We start from the raw sequence: 14,793 nt of genomic DNA on the forward strand, positions 1-14,793 counted from the left end.
TCCCGCAGTCTTTCATTGTAGGGTCTGCCCTGTAGTCCCCAGATCATGCGGGTGGCCCTCCTCTGGACCCTTTCAATGTTGTCCACATCCCTCCTGAAGTGGGGCGCACAGAACTGGACGCAGTACTCCAACTGTGGCCTGACCAGCGTCACATAGAGGGGGAGGATCACCTCCCTGGCTCTACTTGAGATGCACCTGTGGATGCATGACAGGGTCCAGTTAGCTTTGCCAGCCGTGACCTCGCATTGTCGGCCCATGTTCATCTTGGAGTCAGTAATGACTCCAAGATCCCTTTCTGCTTCCGTGTCCTCAAGAAGGGAGTTTCCCATTCTGTAAGTGTGCTGCTGGTTTCTACTGCCTGAATGCAGCACCCTGCACTTGTCATTATTGAAACGCATCCTTTTTATGTCAGCCCATTCCTGTAACCTATCCAGATCTTGCTGCAATCTTTCCCTCCCTACTAGCGTGCTCACCTCACCCTAAATTTTGGTATCATCAGCGAATTTAAACAGGTTGCATTTCACCCCATCATCCAAATCGCTGATGAAGAAATTGAACAGCGCAGGCCCAAGGACCTAGCCCTGGGGGACTCACCTGCCCACTTTGCCCCGGGTTGAATATGACCCGTCCACCACCACCCTCTGAGTACAACCCTTGAGCCAATCTGCAATCCATCTGACTGTGTAGGCATCAGTGCCACAGTTGCCTAGTTTTTTAATGAGGATGGGGTGGGAGACGGTGTCAAAGGCCGTGCTGAAGTCTAGAAAGACTGCGTCCATGGTGACACCTGCATCCATTGCCTTTGTGACCTGATCATAAATGGCAATCAGATTGGTCTGACATGACCTACCCCTAATGAAACTGTGCTGGTTGCCCTTGAGCGTCATCCCTGAAGCTGACCCATCACAGATGTGCTCCTTGAGGATCTTCTCAAAGAGTTTCCCTAGGATTGAGGTAAGACTGACGGGCCTATAGTTTTTGAAAAAGGACTTTTTCAAAACCTGTCAAAAGACTGGGATAGGGAGCACCTTAATGTTTAATCCCAACAATGTAGCCTTCAGTAAAGGTTAAGTTAACCTTCAAAGGAAAGAAAGAGAAGATAGATTCTTTACTTCTATATTCTTCACCATATCCAAGTGAGTGGCAAGTCTTTCCCTTCTCTGTTATCCATAGGCTCAGCACTTTAGCTTTCTAGCATTATACCTGCTTTGGGTAGCATATACAATGCAGTTATTTGTTGCTAATACAGAAATCTGCAAAAACTGAAAATGTGTACATTGTGGAAATTAGAATTTAATATGAAAATAGAAAAGAATACATGGCTGATTATTTAAAGTTCAGTTCCATGTAAACCTCAGATTACCTGAGGCTGATGGAAATTTTCTGGCTCCTGTGGAAAGCCATACAGAAGATATGTCCACATTGCTACAGAGTACATTGTGCCATTTTTGTTTGTGAATCCAAGACTTGCGGTACAGCCAGTCTCTCCTGGGTTTACCAACATTCAGTATTTTCATTAATGAATTAGATGATAAACTAAGGTGTGCACTTAAAAAATTTGTGGAAGACACTAATCTGAGTGAGATGACAAACACTTTGAAGAACAGGTTTAGAATTCAAAACTATCTTGATAAATTGGAGAAATTATCTGAATTCAATACAATGAATTCATTGAAATGTCAAGTACTGTGCTTAGGAGGGGAAAATCAAATGCAGCAGTACAGAAGCAAAGCATCTGAAGAAGTTTAGGGAACTGTAAACTGAATTCCAAGCAGTATTAACAGTCTTATCATATGTAAGATATGGGAAGCAATTATTGGGGTCTCCTTAATGTTGGTAAGGGCACAGCTGGAGTACTGTGTCCAGTAGACAAGCTTTAGAGAATTCAGAGGGGAGCGTCACAAATAATATTTAGGATATATGACCCTTCAGAAGAATGGGTGTTATAGTCTAGAAAAGAAAAGGCTGAGGGATGTAACACTCAAATGTGTTTTAAAAAAAAAAACTACAAAAACCCACACACAAAAAAATAAAGCTATAAAAAAGGAAAGAGATTTTTTTTCCATGTCCACTGAGGGTAGGATACGCAAGTCTAACAATGCACTAAAAGAAATGTAGGCTAGATCATAGGAAAAACTTCTAACTAGGTAAGTCAAGCACTGATACAGGTTACCAGGCAGGTTTTTGGTATCCTTGTCACTGGAAGCATTTAAGAACAGGTTAAACAAACATCTGTCAGGGATAATCTAGGTATAGTTTTTCTGTATCAGAGTAGGGGGATGAACTAACTCGTAAGGTCTATGCCTCCAGCAGCAGGGACCAGGCCAGCAGCAGCTGCCAATTTTGCATTTCCCCAAGTAAGTGTTGCCCTCATCATGTTGCCAGGACTAGAGGGCCTTGAAATCCCTTTCAGCCTATATTTTTCTGATTTATATAATAGCACACATTTTTTTGAACTTTTGTGTTATGTACACGCATGCAAAGTTTCAGAATTTGGTATAATCTTCTTCACATTCGATAGTGAATTTGGTACAATAGGAATCAAGGAGGTAAAGAAAAATTCTAGTCTCCCCCACTCCAGCAGTTCCAGAGAAGAATTCAAAGAACTTTGGATCTACAGTTTTTGAGAAACCCCATAAAACTGAAAATCTCCTATAGCAAGGAAGACTTCCCTGCTATTGCCTGCAATTTAGAACAGTTCTGCTGACTTAGATTGGTACATAGCCAGTCTCCTCCATTCTTTTTACGTCTTGAGAGCGGAGAACCCTACCTCAGCCCTTTTACTTTGTCATATTCACCTTTCTGGGAAATAGGAAATAAGGACACAAGCAAAAATCTCAGGAAGCCAGTTTCAGAGCCAATGGAGAGAATTACTTAAGGTCTTGCTCATAAGTCTAAATTATTTAGCTTTCAGAACTCTTTCACCATCTAGCCTTTAGACCTGTTTTTCAAAAGTGGATTTTAAATTTTGTTATTCCATGCTGTGTTTAACTGCTCTTGACTGCTGGTAAGATTAAGTGTGGTTGTTGCAGGGAGTCAACTAGCAGGGGAAAAAACGCCCCATACTTCCCACAGACTGAACCGGATCAGAAGGGGAATGGAACAGCTGGACAGTGCCCCCACCTGGTTTACCAGATGCTGGGCACCTCTGGTCTGGGGAAGAGCCAAGGAGGAACAGCAGCTTCTCTCCTCTGCTCCCCCTCCCCTCCTGGATCAGGCTGGGAGGGAGGTGGAGCAGCATACTGGCATTTATTGCAAGAGTTTCTCTTGCAGGGGAGATCTTTTAGGTGTCAACTTAGAAGAATTTTATCCCAGAGAGGACATATTTGCTTCTGGAGAAATTTTATAAATACTTGCATGTTACTGGCTTCTACTAGGAGAGCAGCCAGTTCTCCTGGTGATATACAATACCTGTACATGGGCCAGTACTTTTTTCTGTACCTGAGCATTCCAGTTCATTAGAAGATGGGGATAAGAGAGACCTTCAACATAGTTATTTACTGTTAGTTTTGTTAGTCATCTGTGGCCTTCTCTTGAAATCACTGTCATCCTGTATTTTTTGGGTTATAGATTTAGAACTATAGAAAGAACTGTGACTGTCAAGGAGAGGTGCTAACTTCTGGAGTCTGAATTGACACCCCTGTCCCCAAACCTTTTTAAACCTTCTTGTTTCCTAATAAGTAGGAGCATACCATATTCTGTTACTGGCCCATTGTGGGATAAGTGGAAAGGAAATGATGGCAGAGACTTTCTCTTAAGTCAACCTTTGTCAGACAAATATACAATTTGGAATTCTGGCCCTTTTTTTGCAAGAAGCAGCACTGAAGAGATTCTGATTCTAGTAATAATCAAGAAGCTGTTTGTGTTTGTATACAACAACCTAATAAAACTTATATGAAAAAAGTAGAATGCTAGTCAAGCAAAACATCATTTAAGCTCTGGTATCATCTTTTTTGGCTGTTCTAACTGGTGTCTACAAACTACAGAAATTTTTTTAAATGGTGTTTGTTTAGTATAAGAATAGTTGTCTGAATTTGGCAATGTTCCCAACATTTAATGCTGACAATCTGTACTTAGTATATGTTTATATTAAAATACTAAATTTAGTTTAATAGTGAATATTAATATATTTTTCTCTTTATTTAGCTGGCATACTGTGTAGTTCAGTTTTTAGAAAAGGACAGCACACTTACTGAACCAGTAAGTAAATGTTGCTTGTTTATTACATTCATGCATTTAAACACTTAAACATTTTGACTTGCAAATTGTTTTCAGTGTCTGTTGTACCAAAAATTTCCAAGTAATAGATAACAGTAAGAGCCAGTTATTAAGATAAACCTGTATCTATCATGTGTATCTACTTTACTCCCAAGCAGGGGAGATTATCAATTAATGGGATCCCCGAGGAGATGGGGGGGGGGGGGCTATGGAGAAGCCCTCAAGTGTGCCCCCTGGCTTGGCGAGCTTGCCTATGAAACTATCCAGCCATAGGATTGGAGGAATGTTTTGATGGTCCAGCTCCCAGGCTGTTTTTCTACCAGAACAAACTTCTTCCAGCAGAAATGACATCTGCATACAGCCTAAATCAGAGGAATTTCTTCAGCGTAACCAAGAATAAATTGACATTTAAAAAAAAAAAAAGCAAATTATATATTCCATGCATCGTTTAAAAAGTTTGAACTTTACTTATGTTTGAAATGCAGCTAATTGTCAAGTCTGGAAACATCCAAGCCTGTTTTCCATCAGAGTTCCGCTATGTTATGTGCTGATCATGAATTATGGAAGGTTATAAAAAATGCTTAGCTTTCTAAAATGTTCATCAGCAACAGCAGTCCTTCACAGTTGAGGATTAATGTCTTATATGTGGGTCCAAAGATGGCTGACAGATCAATCCAGGATCAGTAGGTTCTATTGCAGCTCAGGCACGTGTTTCCAGTAGGGGTGGATGGCTCCCTGTTTTGGTCTGCGACGCACTGTTTCTGCTGCTCCCACTTTTTTTCCATCTCCTGTTGTCATCATAAGGCTTTAAAGCACTGAAATCCTTGCAACAAATTCTTCCTCCATTTGGGGTAGAGCTGGGCAGTACCCTCCCATGAGTTGATATTGATGTTGCATTTTTTCAGATTGGCCTTGAGCACATCCTTGAAGTGCTTTGTGTGCTGTCTTCTCAGGCATGTGTCTTGGCTAAGCTGAGAGAATAAAACATGCTTCAGAAGTCTAAAGTTGGACATCTGGATGACACAGCCAGCCCAGCAAAGTTTATCATCACCTCAATGCTAGTGTTGTTTGCTTATGAGAGGACACTAATGTTGGAGCATTTGTCCTCCCACTGGACTGCTTGCATACTGTCATGGAGCAAGCAGCAAATGGTGACAAATTTCATTGGGCATTGGTGCATCAGAAGGATCCTCCACAGTGCTTCTCAGTTGAGAGTGTCAAAAGCTTTCATGAAGTCAAATACGGCCGTGTAGAGTGAATTATGTTGTTCCCAGCATTTTTCCTACAGTTGGCAAGCAGTGAAGATCATGTTGGTTGTGTTTCTTCATGCCCTAAGCCCAGACTGAGATTCTGGGAGGATCTCTTCAGCAAGAGGAAGGAAACAGTTCAGGAGGGTGCTTGCAATGATCTTTCCTGCATTGGACAGCAAGGCAATCCCTCTGTAATTTCCACAGTTGGGGCTGTCTCCTTTCTTGAAGATTATCATGATCATGGCATCCCTGGGGTGATGTGGGATTTTCTTATCATTCCAGATCCTTAAGATGAGGGCAAGGAGTTGCAAAGTAAGCTCTCCCCGCACCCCCCCCCCCCCCGCTTGAAGATTTTGACAGGGATTCAGTCTGCTCCAGGTGTTTCGTCATTCTTCATCTGCTTGATGGCTTTTGCCACCTCATCAAGGGTTGGAGAGTTTCTGACTGGGTGTTGCAGGATGAAATTGAAAGCGCTGTAATCAACAACACTCTTGATTGAGAAGGTCTTCAAAATGCTCCTTCCAGCAGCTACTGATGGCTCACCTTCCTCTGATCTGGTCTCTTCCATCCTTAGTTTTCAGAGGGGTTGGTCTCTGAGTGCTAGAACCATAGATGGCTTTAGTATTAAAAAATTCCCATGTATGTAGTGGATGTCAGCAAGATGTTGACACTCCTTCACCTTGTCTTCCCATCATCTGTTCTTCATATTGCAGGTCTTCCTTTGGACCTCTGCCTTGGCTTGTTGGCGAATTGGTTTCTTTTGCTTGGAGTTAGAATCGTAGAAAATGAGGGTTGGAAGGAATCTTAAAGTCATCTAGTCTAACCCCCTGCTCAAAGCAGGATCATCCCCAACTACATTATTCCAGCCAGGGCTTGGTTGAGCCAGGCCTTAAAACCTCAAAAGGCTGAGATTCTGCCATTTCTCTAGGTAACCTGTTCTAGTGCTTCACCACCATCCTAGTGAGAGTTGTTCCTAATATCCAAGCTGAACTTCCCTGGCTGCAATTTGAGACCAGTGCTCCTTGTTCCATCATCTGTCACCACTGAGAACAGTCTAGCTCCATCCTCTTTGTAACCACCCTTCAGGTAATTTGAAGGTTTCTATTAAATACCCAGTTCCCTTAGCCTCTCCTCATAAGTCAGGTGCCGCAGCCCCCAACCATTTTTATTGCCCTCCACTGGACTCTCCAATTTGTCCACAACCTTTCCGTAGTGAGAGGCTCAAAACTGGACACAGTACTTCTGATGTGGCCTCACCAGTGCAGTATAGAAGGGAATAATTACTTTCCTCAATTTGCTGGCAATGTTTCTACTAATGCAACCCAGTATGCTGTTTAGCCTTCTTGGCAATAAGGGCATACTGACTTGTATCCAGCTTATTATCCACTATAACCCTCACATCCTTTCCTGAAGAGCTGCTGCTTAGTTAATTGGTCCCAAGCCTGTAGCAATGCATGGGATTCTTCTCTCCTAAGTACAGGACTTTGCACTTGTCCTTGTTGAACCTCTGTGAGATTTCTTTTGGTCCAGTCCTCCAATTTGCCTAGGTTGCTCTGCATCCGAGCCCTACCCTCCAGCATATCTACTGGTCCCCCCAGCTTGGTGTCATCCGCAAACTTGCTAAGGGTGCTCTCCATCCCATATTTCAGATCATTAATGAAAATATTGAATGATGGGGTCCCAGGACTGACCCCTGGGGCATTCCACTTAATACCAGGTGTCCAACTAAACATTGAGCCATTGATCGCTACCCATTGAGTCCAATGATCCAGCCAGCTTTCTGTCCACCTTACAGTCCATTCATCCATCGCATACTTCCTTAGCTTGCTTGCAAAAAAGTTGTAGGAGGCCATATCAAAAACCTTGTTAAAGTCAAGGTATATCACATCAGCTTGTTTCCCCACAAACAGAGCTAATCATCTAATCGCAGAAGGCAACCAGCTTGGTCAGACATGACTTTCCCCTGGTAAATGAATGCTGACTGTTCCCAAGTTGAAGTTTTTTTTGCCAGAAACAAACGGCTTTGGACTTAGTCAACTCTTGGATCTCCTGGTTGTTCTCATCAAACCAGTCTTTATATTTCCTGGTAGTGAATCCAAGCGTCTCTTCACAGGCGCTGATGACAGTGGACTTGAAACCAAACGCTGCTAACATTCTCCCATTGTTATTAATTGTAATTCACCAATTTTTTGTTGAGGCGGTGGTAGAAGAGCTCTTACTTGATTGAATCCTTGAGTCCTTCAATGTTGACTTTCCATTGCCATTGATTTTGCTTCAGCTGTTGTTTGGGAGCCAATCTGAATGACATAACTGAGCGGGTGAGTCAGTGACTGGTCCAGCAGTCATTACCTCCTAGCATAGCTCAAGTGGTGCGGACATCTTTGCGATCCTGGCCATGAACTATGACTTAATCAAGTGCCAGTGCTTAAATTGCAGGTGTTCCCATGATATCTTGTAACTGTTTTTTTGGTGGAACAGGGTGTGGCGATGGAGAGTCCCACATTTCCTACATTTGGTCAAGAGGAGCATGTCGTTGGAGTTGACTTTTCTCACTCCTTTCTTGTCCATGATTCTGTTCCAGAGGTTTGAGTCCCTTCTAACTCTGGCATTGAAATCACCAAGCAGGATAAGTCTTCTCCCCCCCCAGAATGTCAGAGAATACTTGATCTCAGTTGACGTAGAATTCCTTCTTGGTTTCATCAGTGGCGTTGAAAGTTGGGGCATATGTGCTGGCAACAGTGGCGTATAGACTCCCTGCCGATTTTTAAAATGGAGAGTCATGAGGCGTGCTCATTAAGTCCAGTACGGAACTTGTTGAGTTGGTTTGTGAGTTCATTCTTAATGGTAAATTAACTTGGTGTTCTCCTTCCTGCTTGCCCTTCCAGAAGAGCATATAGCCACCTCCTTTTTTTTTTTCCTTTGAGTTGCCCATCTCTCACTTGGGTCTTGCTTAGTGCAGGGATGTCAGTGTTGTCACCCGAGTTCTTGAGTCACAGTTGCAGTGCAGTACTCTGGGTGTTCACTGTTAGGATTGTCCATGAGGGTCCAGATGTTCCAGGTCCCAAAAATGATTGTGTTTCCATTATTTTAATCACGGTAAAGGTGAATCTCACTGCATGTGGTTATCCAGTCAGGAAAAGCGGAGTAAGAGACTGTTTAGGGCACCCTTTCTAGCATCCTCCTCACGTGGTGTGAGCAGAGTCGATCCTAAAAAGGTCTGCCCAGTCAGTAAACAGCTGCCAAATTGCACTCCTTCCAATCCAAGTGCTAGATGACATTCTTCTAAGTGCCACCTTCATGCCAGTTCATGACTAGGAGCTTCCAGGCCTCGCAGTCCTGCTCCCATCATCCCTAGCTGGCTGCTGAAGGGTTTGAAAAATATGCTAAATCCATTTTCAAGTTTGGGCATGGTTTCTTTTTATTGTGGAGGGGCTGCTGCACATCAGCTTCCATAAGGCTCTTGACAGAATGGGACCTTGATCCAATGGCAAGGAGGTGAAGACAACTGGAGATCACATTTCCCTGCAGCCCTCGTCCACCTACTCCACCATTGAGGATTCATAGGCCCATGGCTGGGGGCTGGACAGGCTTATTATAGTGGCAGCCTGTACTCACCAAGCCACAGCACCTTCAGAGGATATATGTGGCTTTTCAGGAGGGAGAGCATTGCCATCTGCTGTCCCCCCCACATCCTGGTGCTGTTGCCACTTCTTGGTCTACAATTATTTATTCATGAGCGAGAACCCTCCTTATTTCACAGCTAGCCTTCCCTGAAGGTCATTCTACATGCCACCTGTGGACATGCTGAGCCAGCTTCCATAATTAATAAATATACCAAGTCAGCCCTCACCCAAAAAGAAATAAAATGAGGGAGTAGATTTTGCAGCTTGTTTAGTAAATTTTCATAATTCTTTCGCTAGGCTGCCCTCAGAACGTTATTGAGTTATGACTGTTCATCCTTCTGTCTCAAAAACTAATTATATGTAAGCAAGTTTCTTTCCTGAAATGACTGTTCAGTGTTTCATGTTTTCTTGATATTCACCATCTATAATTACCCTTGGCTTTTAATTCATAGAGAAATTTTCCAACTAAAGAAAAGGAAAACTTTCTTTCAAGTAGAATGGCTAATATTAGATGATAACTTTTATAATCATATGTGTACATATGTTATCTATGTATTTTTGGTCTAAAAGAAAAATATATTTTTAAAACTTGTGCTAATTTCATATTGCAATCTATTGCATAATAAAAAAGCACCAGTTTTTCTATGCAAAATATGGATTTTAAGAGTGCTCAGTCTATGCTAAAAGTGCCATTCCAGTTTCAGATCTTACACATTCTGTATAATTGACCGTGGTGATAGAAGTATCAGTAAATACACTTTTTAAGTCGGTATAACTTTCTAGATTTTAAGATTTTTGCCTTACGTGTTTTGGACTGCCCACATCTTTGACAAGTATAAATAAAGGAGCAAAAGAGGATTGTGTTAATAGTACACAGTATTTTTTTATCAGTCTTGTCATTGAGAAGTTGTGCATGTCCACAACAGTCTGTGAACTTAACCTTTACAAGAAGCCACAAACAATGTAATTTGTACAGTAGAAGTCTTTTGTGAGACTTGAGTTACACCAGTAAGGATTTTCAATATCTAATCCCAAATATGAAAGGGAACAAAGGAGGATAGGAGATTGGGTATGTCTGAAAAAGGGTGCCTGCACCCAAAAGCTGGTAAAGTACAATTTTTCCAACTATTCAGTTGGTCTAATAAAAAAATAGCACATTTACCCAGATAACTTTGTTTATAAAATAAAGGGGTTTAACTGTTGCAAAAACAGAAACATTTGATTTTGTATGTTAATTATATTGTTTGGTGTCAGAAATGTATATTTCACCTTCTTGATAACTATGCCCTTCCTTTTAATGTAATTGTTCATGTTTTGGAGCATCACGTTTTCCATTTGATTTCATAATTCTTTGTTTTGGAAATAGTATGGTAATTTTCATGACCGTTCGTCATGCCTATCTCTACTACTATTTGAGACCAGAGTTTTCAGTCTTATATTCTGATAACAAAAAAGAAAATACTTTGTTAATTATAACAGTTTCTATAAGAAATTCATTTTTCTTTAGTACAAGGGCAAAGATGAGGAATTAACAAACTTATTATCCCAACTGTATTCAGGCTTTTTATGGTAAACTTTTTTGTTTTTGCAGGTGGTAATGGCACTGCTGAAATACTGGCCAAAGACTCACAGTCCAAAAGAAGTCATGTTTTTAAATGAATTAGAGGAGATTTTAGATGTTATTGAACCATCTGAATTTGTGAAGGTTATGGAGCCTCTTTTCAGGCAGCTAGCCAAATGTGTATCCAGTCCACATTTCCAGGTCTGTACTTTTTTGGACTAATTTGAAAGGAATTTTACATCACTAATTAATGACTTTGATAATTATTTGTACTAAACTTCTCAAAATATGAGATTTAACAGTTGCTTAAATAGGTGATTTTATACTTGATTAAAAATGGCTGGTTTTTAAACATTTGTTTTACAAAAATAGAATATTCCTAAAGTGTGTTCAGTTTTTTCAGGTGTTTACCAAAATAGGGTCATTTCAGGGTTCTGTTAAGCTCAGCTTAACATCTCCCTCTATTTTTTGGCAGCAGAATCCTGGAATTTCGTTTTCTGAAGTTTAACTAATCCTTGAAATCTTAACACTGCAGTGGAAATACAGGAATAAATATTTATAGTTTCGAGTTGGTTTTCAAAGTTTTTGTCCATAATTGCTATGTTGTACTGCTTTTAATTAGAGAAGACTTGTGTTCACTCTTTCTTGAGAGAGCACTGTTTTTCCCTGTAGGAATTAATAATTTAAACTTCATATCCAGCACATGAAACTTTAAGTTCATTGTCTGCTTTTTACTCTACAGTCTGATATTTTTCAAAATACACTCTGCAGTCTGTCCATTTTTATTTAAGATTGATTACCTGACAAGTGTTTCCAGGTAGTCAGAAAGCCCATCCAGTGGTGCTGATACATAAATTCTGATTTAACTTTCCTCTTGTCATTTTTGGTGGGTATCTCAGTTGTCATCTGTCTAATAAGGTTTAATTGACTGAAAGAGTTCTTACCTTCATGTCTTATAGGTGGCCGAACGAGCACTATACTACTGGAATAACGAATATATTATGAGTTTAATCAGTGACAATGCAGGAAAGATTTTGCCCATCATGTTTCCATCCTTGTACAGGAATTCAAAAACACATTGGAACAAGTAAGAGAATCTTTTACAACTAAAATATCTGATAATATATTTAAAGAATTTAGTTAATTTTGTTAATGCTACTTATCTGTGTAGAATTTTAGGTTCAGACAGTTAGGGTTAAAATGTCTTCTTTTTGAATTGCCACTTGTAGTTATAATCGTGTAGAATGACTATATGTCTCCCTTGACATTAATTTGAAGATGAGTACAGTTAACTACCATACCACTGCCAAAGGACATTTGAGAGCATGGACTATAGTGCCAGTGTACAGTTCACATTAGCTCATCTAGTCGTATACATACCACTTTTATTTTGAATTATCACATTATTTATATGTTAATTTGTATTATGCTACTGTAGACATTTTAGTTGCTGACCTACACTTTGTTGATCCATGTGTTTTCATTGATGGGTTTTTTCTGTGCCCATGTTCAGATCTCCTTTTCCCTTATTCTTCTCATTTGTCATCTGTTTTTCTCTTTTTTTTACTACATATTTCCTTTTTTATTTGCAAGTGTACAATAGCATAGAACTCAAGCATGAAAGCAAACCTAGTCGCTTCTGTTCCATGCACCTTTTGAGCTACTATGCTAATGCTTGTGGTATGGTGGTTCCACAGCCTGCTGATGGCTGTGGATCAAGGACTACTGAAGGGCTGGCCTTGATAACTCTGCTATTAATCATAGTGAAAGAAATAAGGAGTAAAGAATATTGTTTTAAATGAAAGATTACAATGACTAGATATAGGTAATCTACACATTGGTTAAATATAATCTAGATTACTACTTTAATTGTATTCTTTAAAAAAAAAGAAACCATGAATAGTAAATATAGTTCATTTTCTGTCTTTTTCTCTCTCTCTTGTGGTCCTCCATTCATTCTATCCTGAGCATGAGTGATGCCATAGTACCCAGTACAGCCACATTCTCACTGTGTACCTCAAATGCATGGTGCAAAGTAATCGTGTAACTGATTGCTTTTTGGATCTGGTAATCAGTAACGTGTAATAGATTACTTTTACAGAGTAACTTAAACTTCCCTGGCAGGAAATGCTATCTACTGCAGGTGAAGATTTCTTTTACTTCATTTTTCTTGCTTTCTCTAATCTGTGTTCAAGAAAACAATTTTAAAGGGCCATTAAAATTGTGATTCAGCATTTTGTATTTTTCAACATTGTGTGTTAGGTGTCTATACTTTTAAAGATAAGTTATTTCAGTATAATTCCCCTTACAGAATGGAAATATTTCTAGAATTGGTTGATAATATACATTTTTTGTTGATATCTTTATTGCCATCTTATTTTGTTTAATGATATTTAATCAAAATATCAATTCTTAAACTTCACAAAACCTTATTAACACTCAATGCTACATAAAGGAGAGTTAAGATTTCTGAAGAATATTTTTCATTATTAAATGGCAAATACTTCTGTAGAGTAATAAAAATGTGTTCAACGGATTTATTTATTTAGTGTTTGTATTAGCCATACTGTAGCTAAACTGAAACATCCATTAACTAGTTTTGTTTTCACTTATTCTAAAATAATGTAATTTTCCAGTTATGTAGGCTATTGGCTACTGTTGACCAGAACAATAGATTTCAAAGTTTAAAGTACTCTGAGTTTCAACCCGAAGTTTTACTTATAGGACAATACATGGCTTGATATACAATGCTCTGAAACTCTTCATGGAGATGAACCAAAAACTGTTCGATGACTGCACACAACAATTTAAAGCAGAGAAGCTGAAGTAAGTGTCATATTAATGTTTAGTTTACTCTAATTTAGACCAATTTAAATAAGAGTTTAGAATATTTTTCATGTGAATTTGCTTTTCTCCATTTCTCCAATACTGATGAGGTATCTAATTTGGAAATAGTTTTTTTTATTTGCTTATTTTTTACATAATTGGACATGCACTTTAGAGTGTATACCAGTTTAAATACAGAAGATTGTAGGAAAGTAGGGCTGGAAGGGACCTCATACGGTCATTTAGTCCAGCCTCCTGCTCTAGGTAGGATCATCTCTGACTAAACCATCCCAGCAATGTGATTGTTCTTTTGTAATTGTGCTACTTTTAGCAACATAAAACCATTAAACAATCAAAAAAGCTAAACGGCAATAAGGATCATCTGCTTGTCATTGTTTTCTTGAGCCGTTTCTTTTCTCTTTAATGTTGTCCTGAATTTGCAACCCTTTTTTAGCTTTGTTCTCGCATAGCAGTGCAGCATATGTACGTGGGCAAAAGCTGACTTGGGTTTTTTTGTTTTGTTTTTTAATTATAAATTATACTTTGGCCTTTGTAGGGACCTATTTAGATGTGTAAAATAGTCAGCTGTTCATTATTCTAATAAATGTTCCTTTACACTTGTATGAATTTTATTATTTGAATTTGGTAAACTGATCTATTTCTATTTTTTAACTTTCTTTTTTTCAGAGAGAAGCTAAAATTGAAGGAACGAGAAGAAGCGTGGGTTAAAATAGAAAATCTAGCCAAATCAAATCCCCAGGTATTTAGAAAAGATTAACATGTTCATGTTAAAACATTTTAGTTTTTGTTAAACGTTAGTGGGGAAAACAGGTATGCAAGTAACCCTGGAAATAAAATAATTTCACTAATATTGTATGTGTAAGTTCTCCAATAAAATGCTTTTAAAATTTGGAAACTTTCTGTTGTGCAAGTACTTATTTTGAATATAAGGGTTTCAAACAAAGTTGAAGTACCTGTTCCTGTCTCTTTCATATGATGTACCTATATAATTGTGGTCTGAAAAGTGATTTGTTTAGAATTGCATAAACACAGAAGCTTCCTGTCTCTTGAAACTTTTTGTAAACAAATGAAAACGTAAATTAAAATAAGACCGTTGAGACTAGGAGTATTTCTACCAAAAATAACTCCTGGTCTGTGTCCATAGTGATAGGGTCAGATTATTTACTCTTCCATGTCAAATGGGCTAACATAATATTACATGTTCCTGACTGCTGTTTCTGCTTGGTGCTTCATTTGTTTCGGTTTTAAATTTTTCATATCAATAGAAAACACTTCTGGCTAGGTTCAACTGGTG

General features: G+C 39.1%; 1 protein-coding gene across 4 annotated transcripts in view; it reads left to right on the forward strand.

The window, feature by feature from the left end:
- Positions 1 to 14,793, forward strand: part of PPP2R5C (protein phosphatase 2 regulatory subunit B'gamma) — a 149,580-nt gene that overhangs the window by 119,159 nt on the left and 15,628 nt on the right. For all 4 annotated transcript variants that reach the window (XM_090034041.1, XM_090034040.1, XM_090034043.1 and 1 more), the window contains 5 exons: positions 4,147 to 4,200; positions 10,683 to 10,853; positions 11,612 to 11,739; positions 13,377 to 13,478; positions 14,166 to 14,238. In XM_090034041.1, the coding sequence (XP_089890167.1) occupies positions 4,147 to 4,200; positions 10,683 to 10,853; positions 11,612 to 11,739; positions 13,377 to 13,478; positions 14,166 to 14,238 (528 nt within the window). The remainder of the gene's footprint in view (positions 1 to 4,146; positions 4,201 to 10,682; positions 10,854 to 11,611; positions 11,740 to 13,376; positions 13,479 to 14,165; positions 14,239 to 14,793) is intronic.

Source organism: Crocodylus siamensis, chromosome 2 (assembly GCF_052110815.1).
Source record: "Crocodylus siamensis isolate JL-2025a chromosome 2, ASM5211081v1, whole genome shotgun sequence".
Lineage (NCBI taxonomy): Eukaryota > Metazoa > Chordata > Crocodylia > Crocodylidae > Crocodylus > Crocodylus siamensis.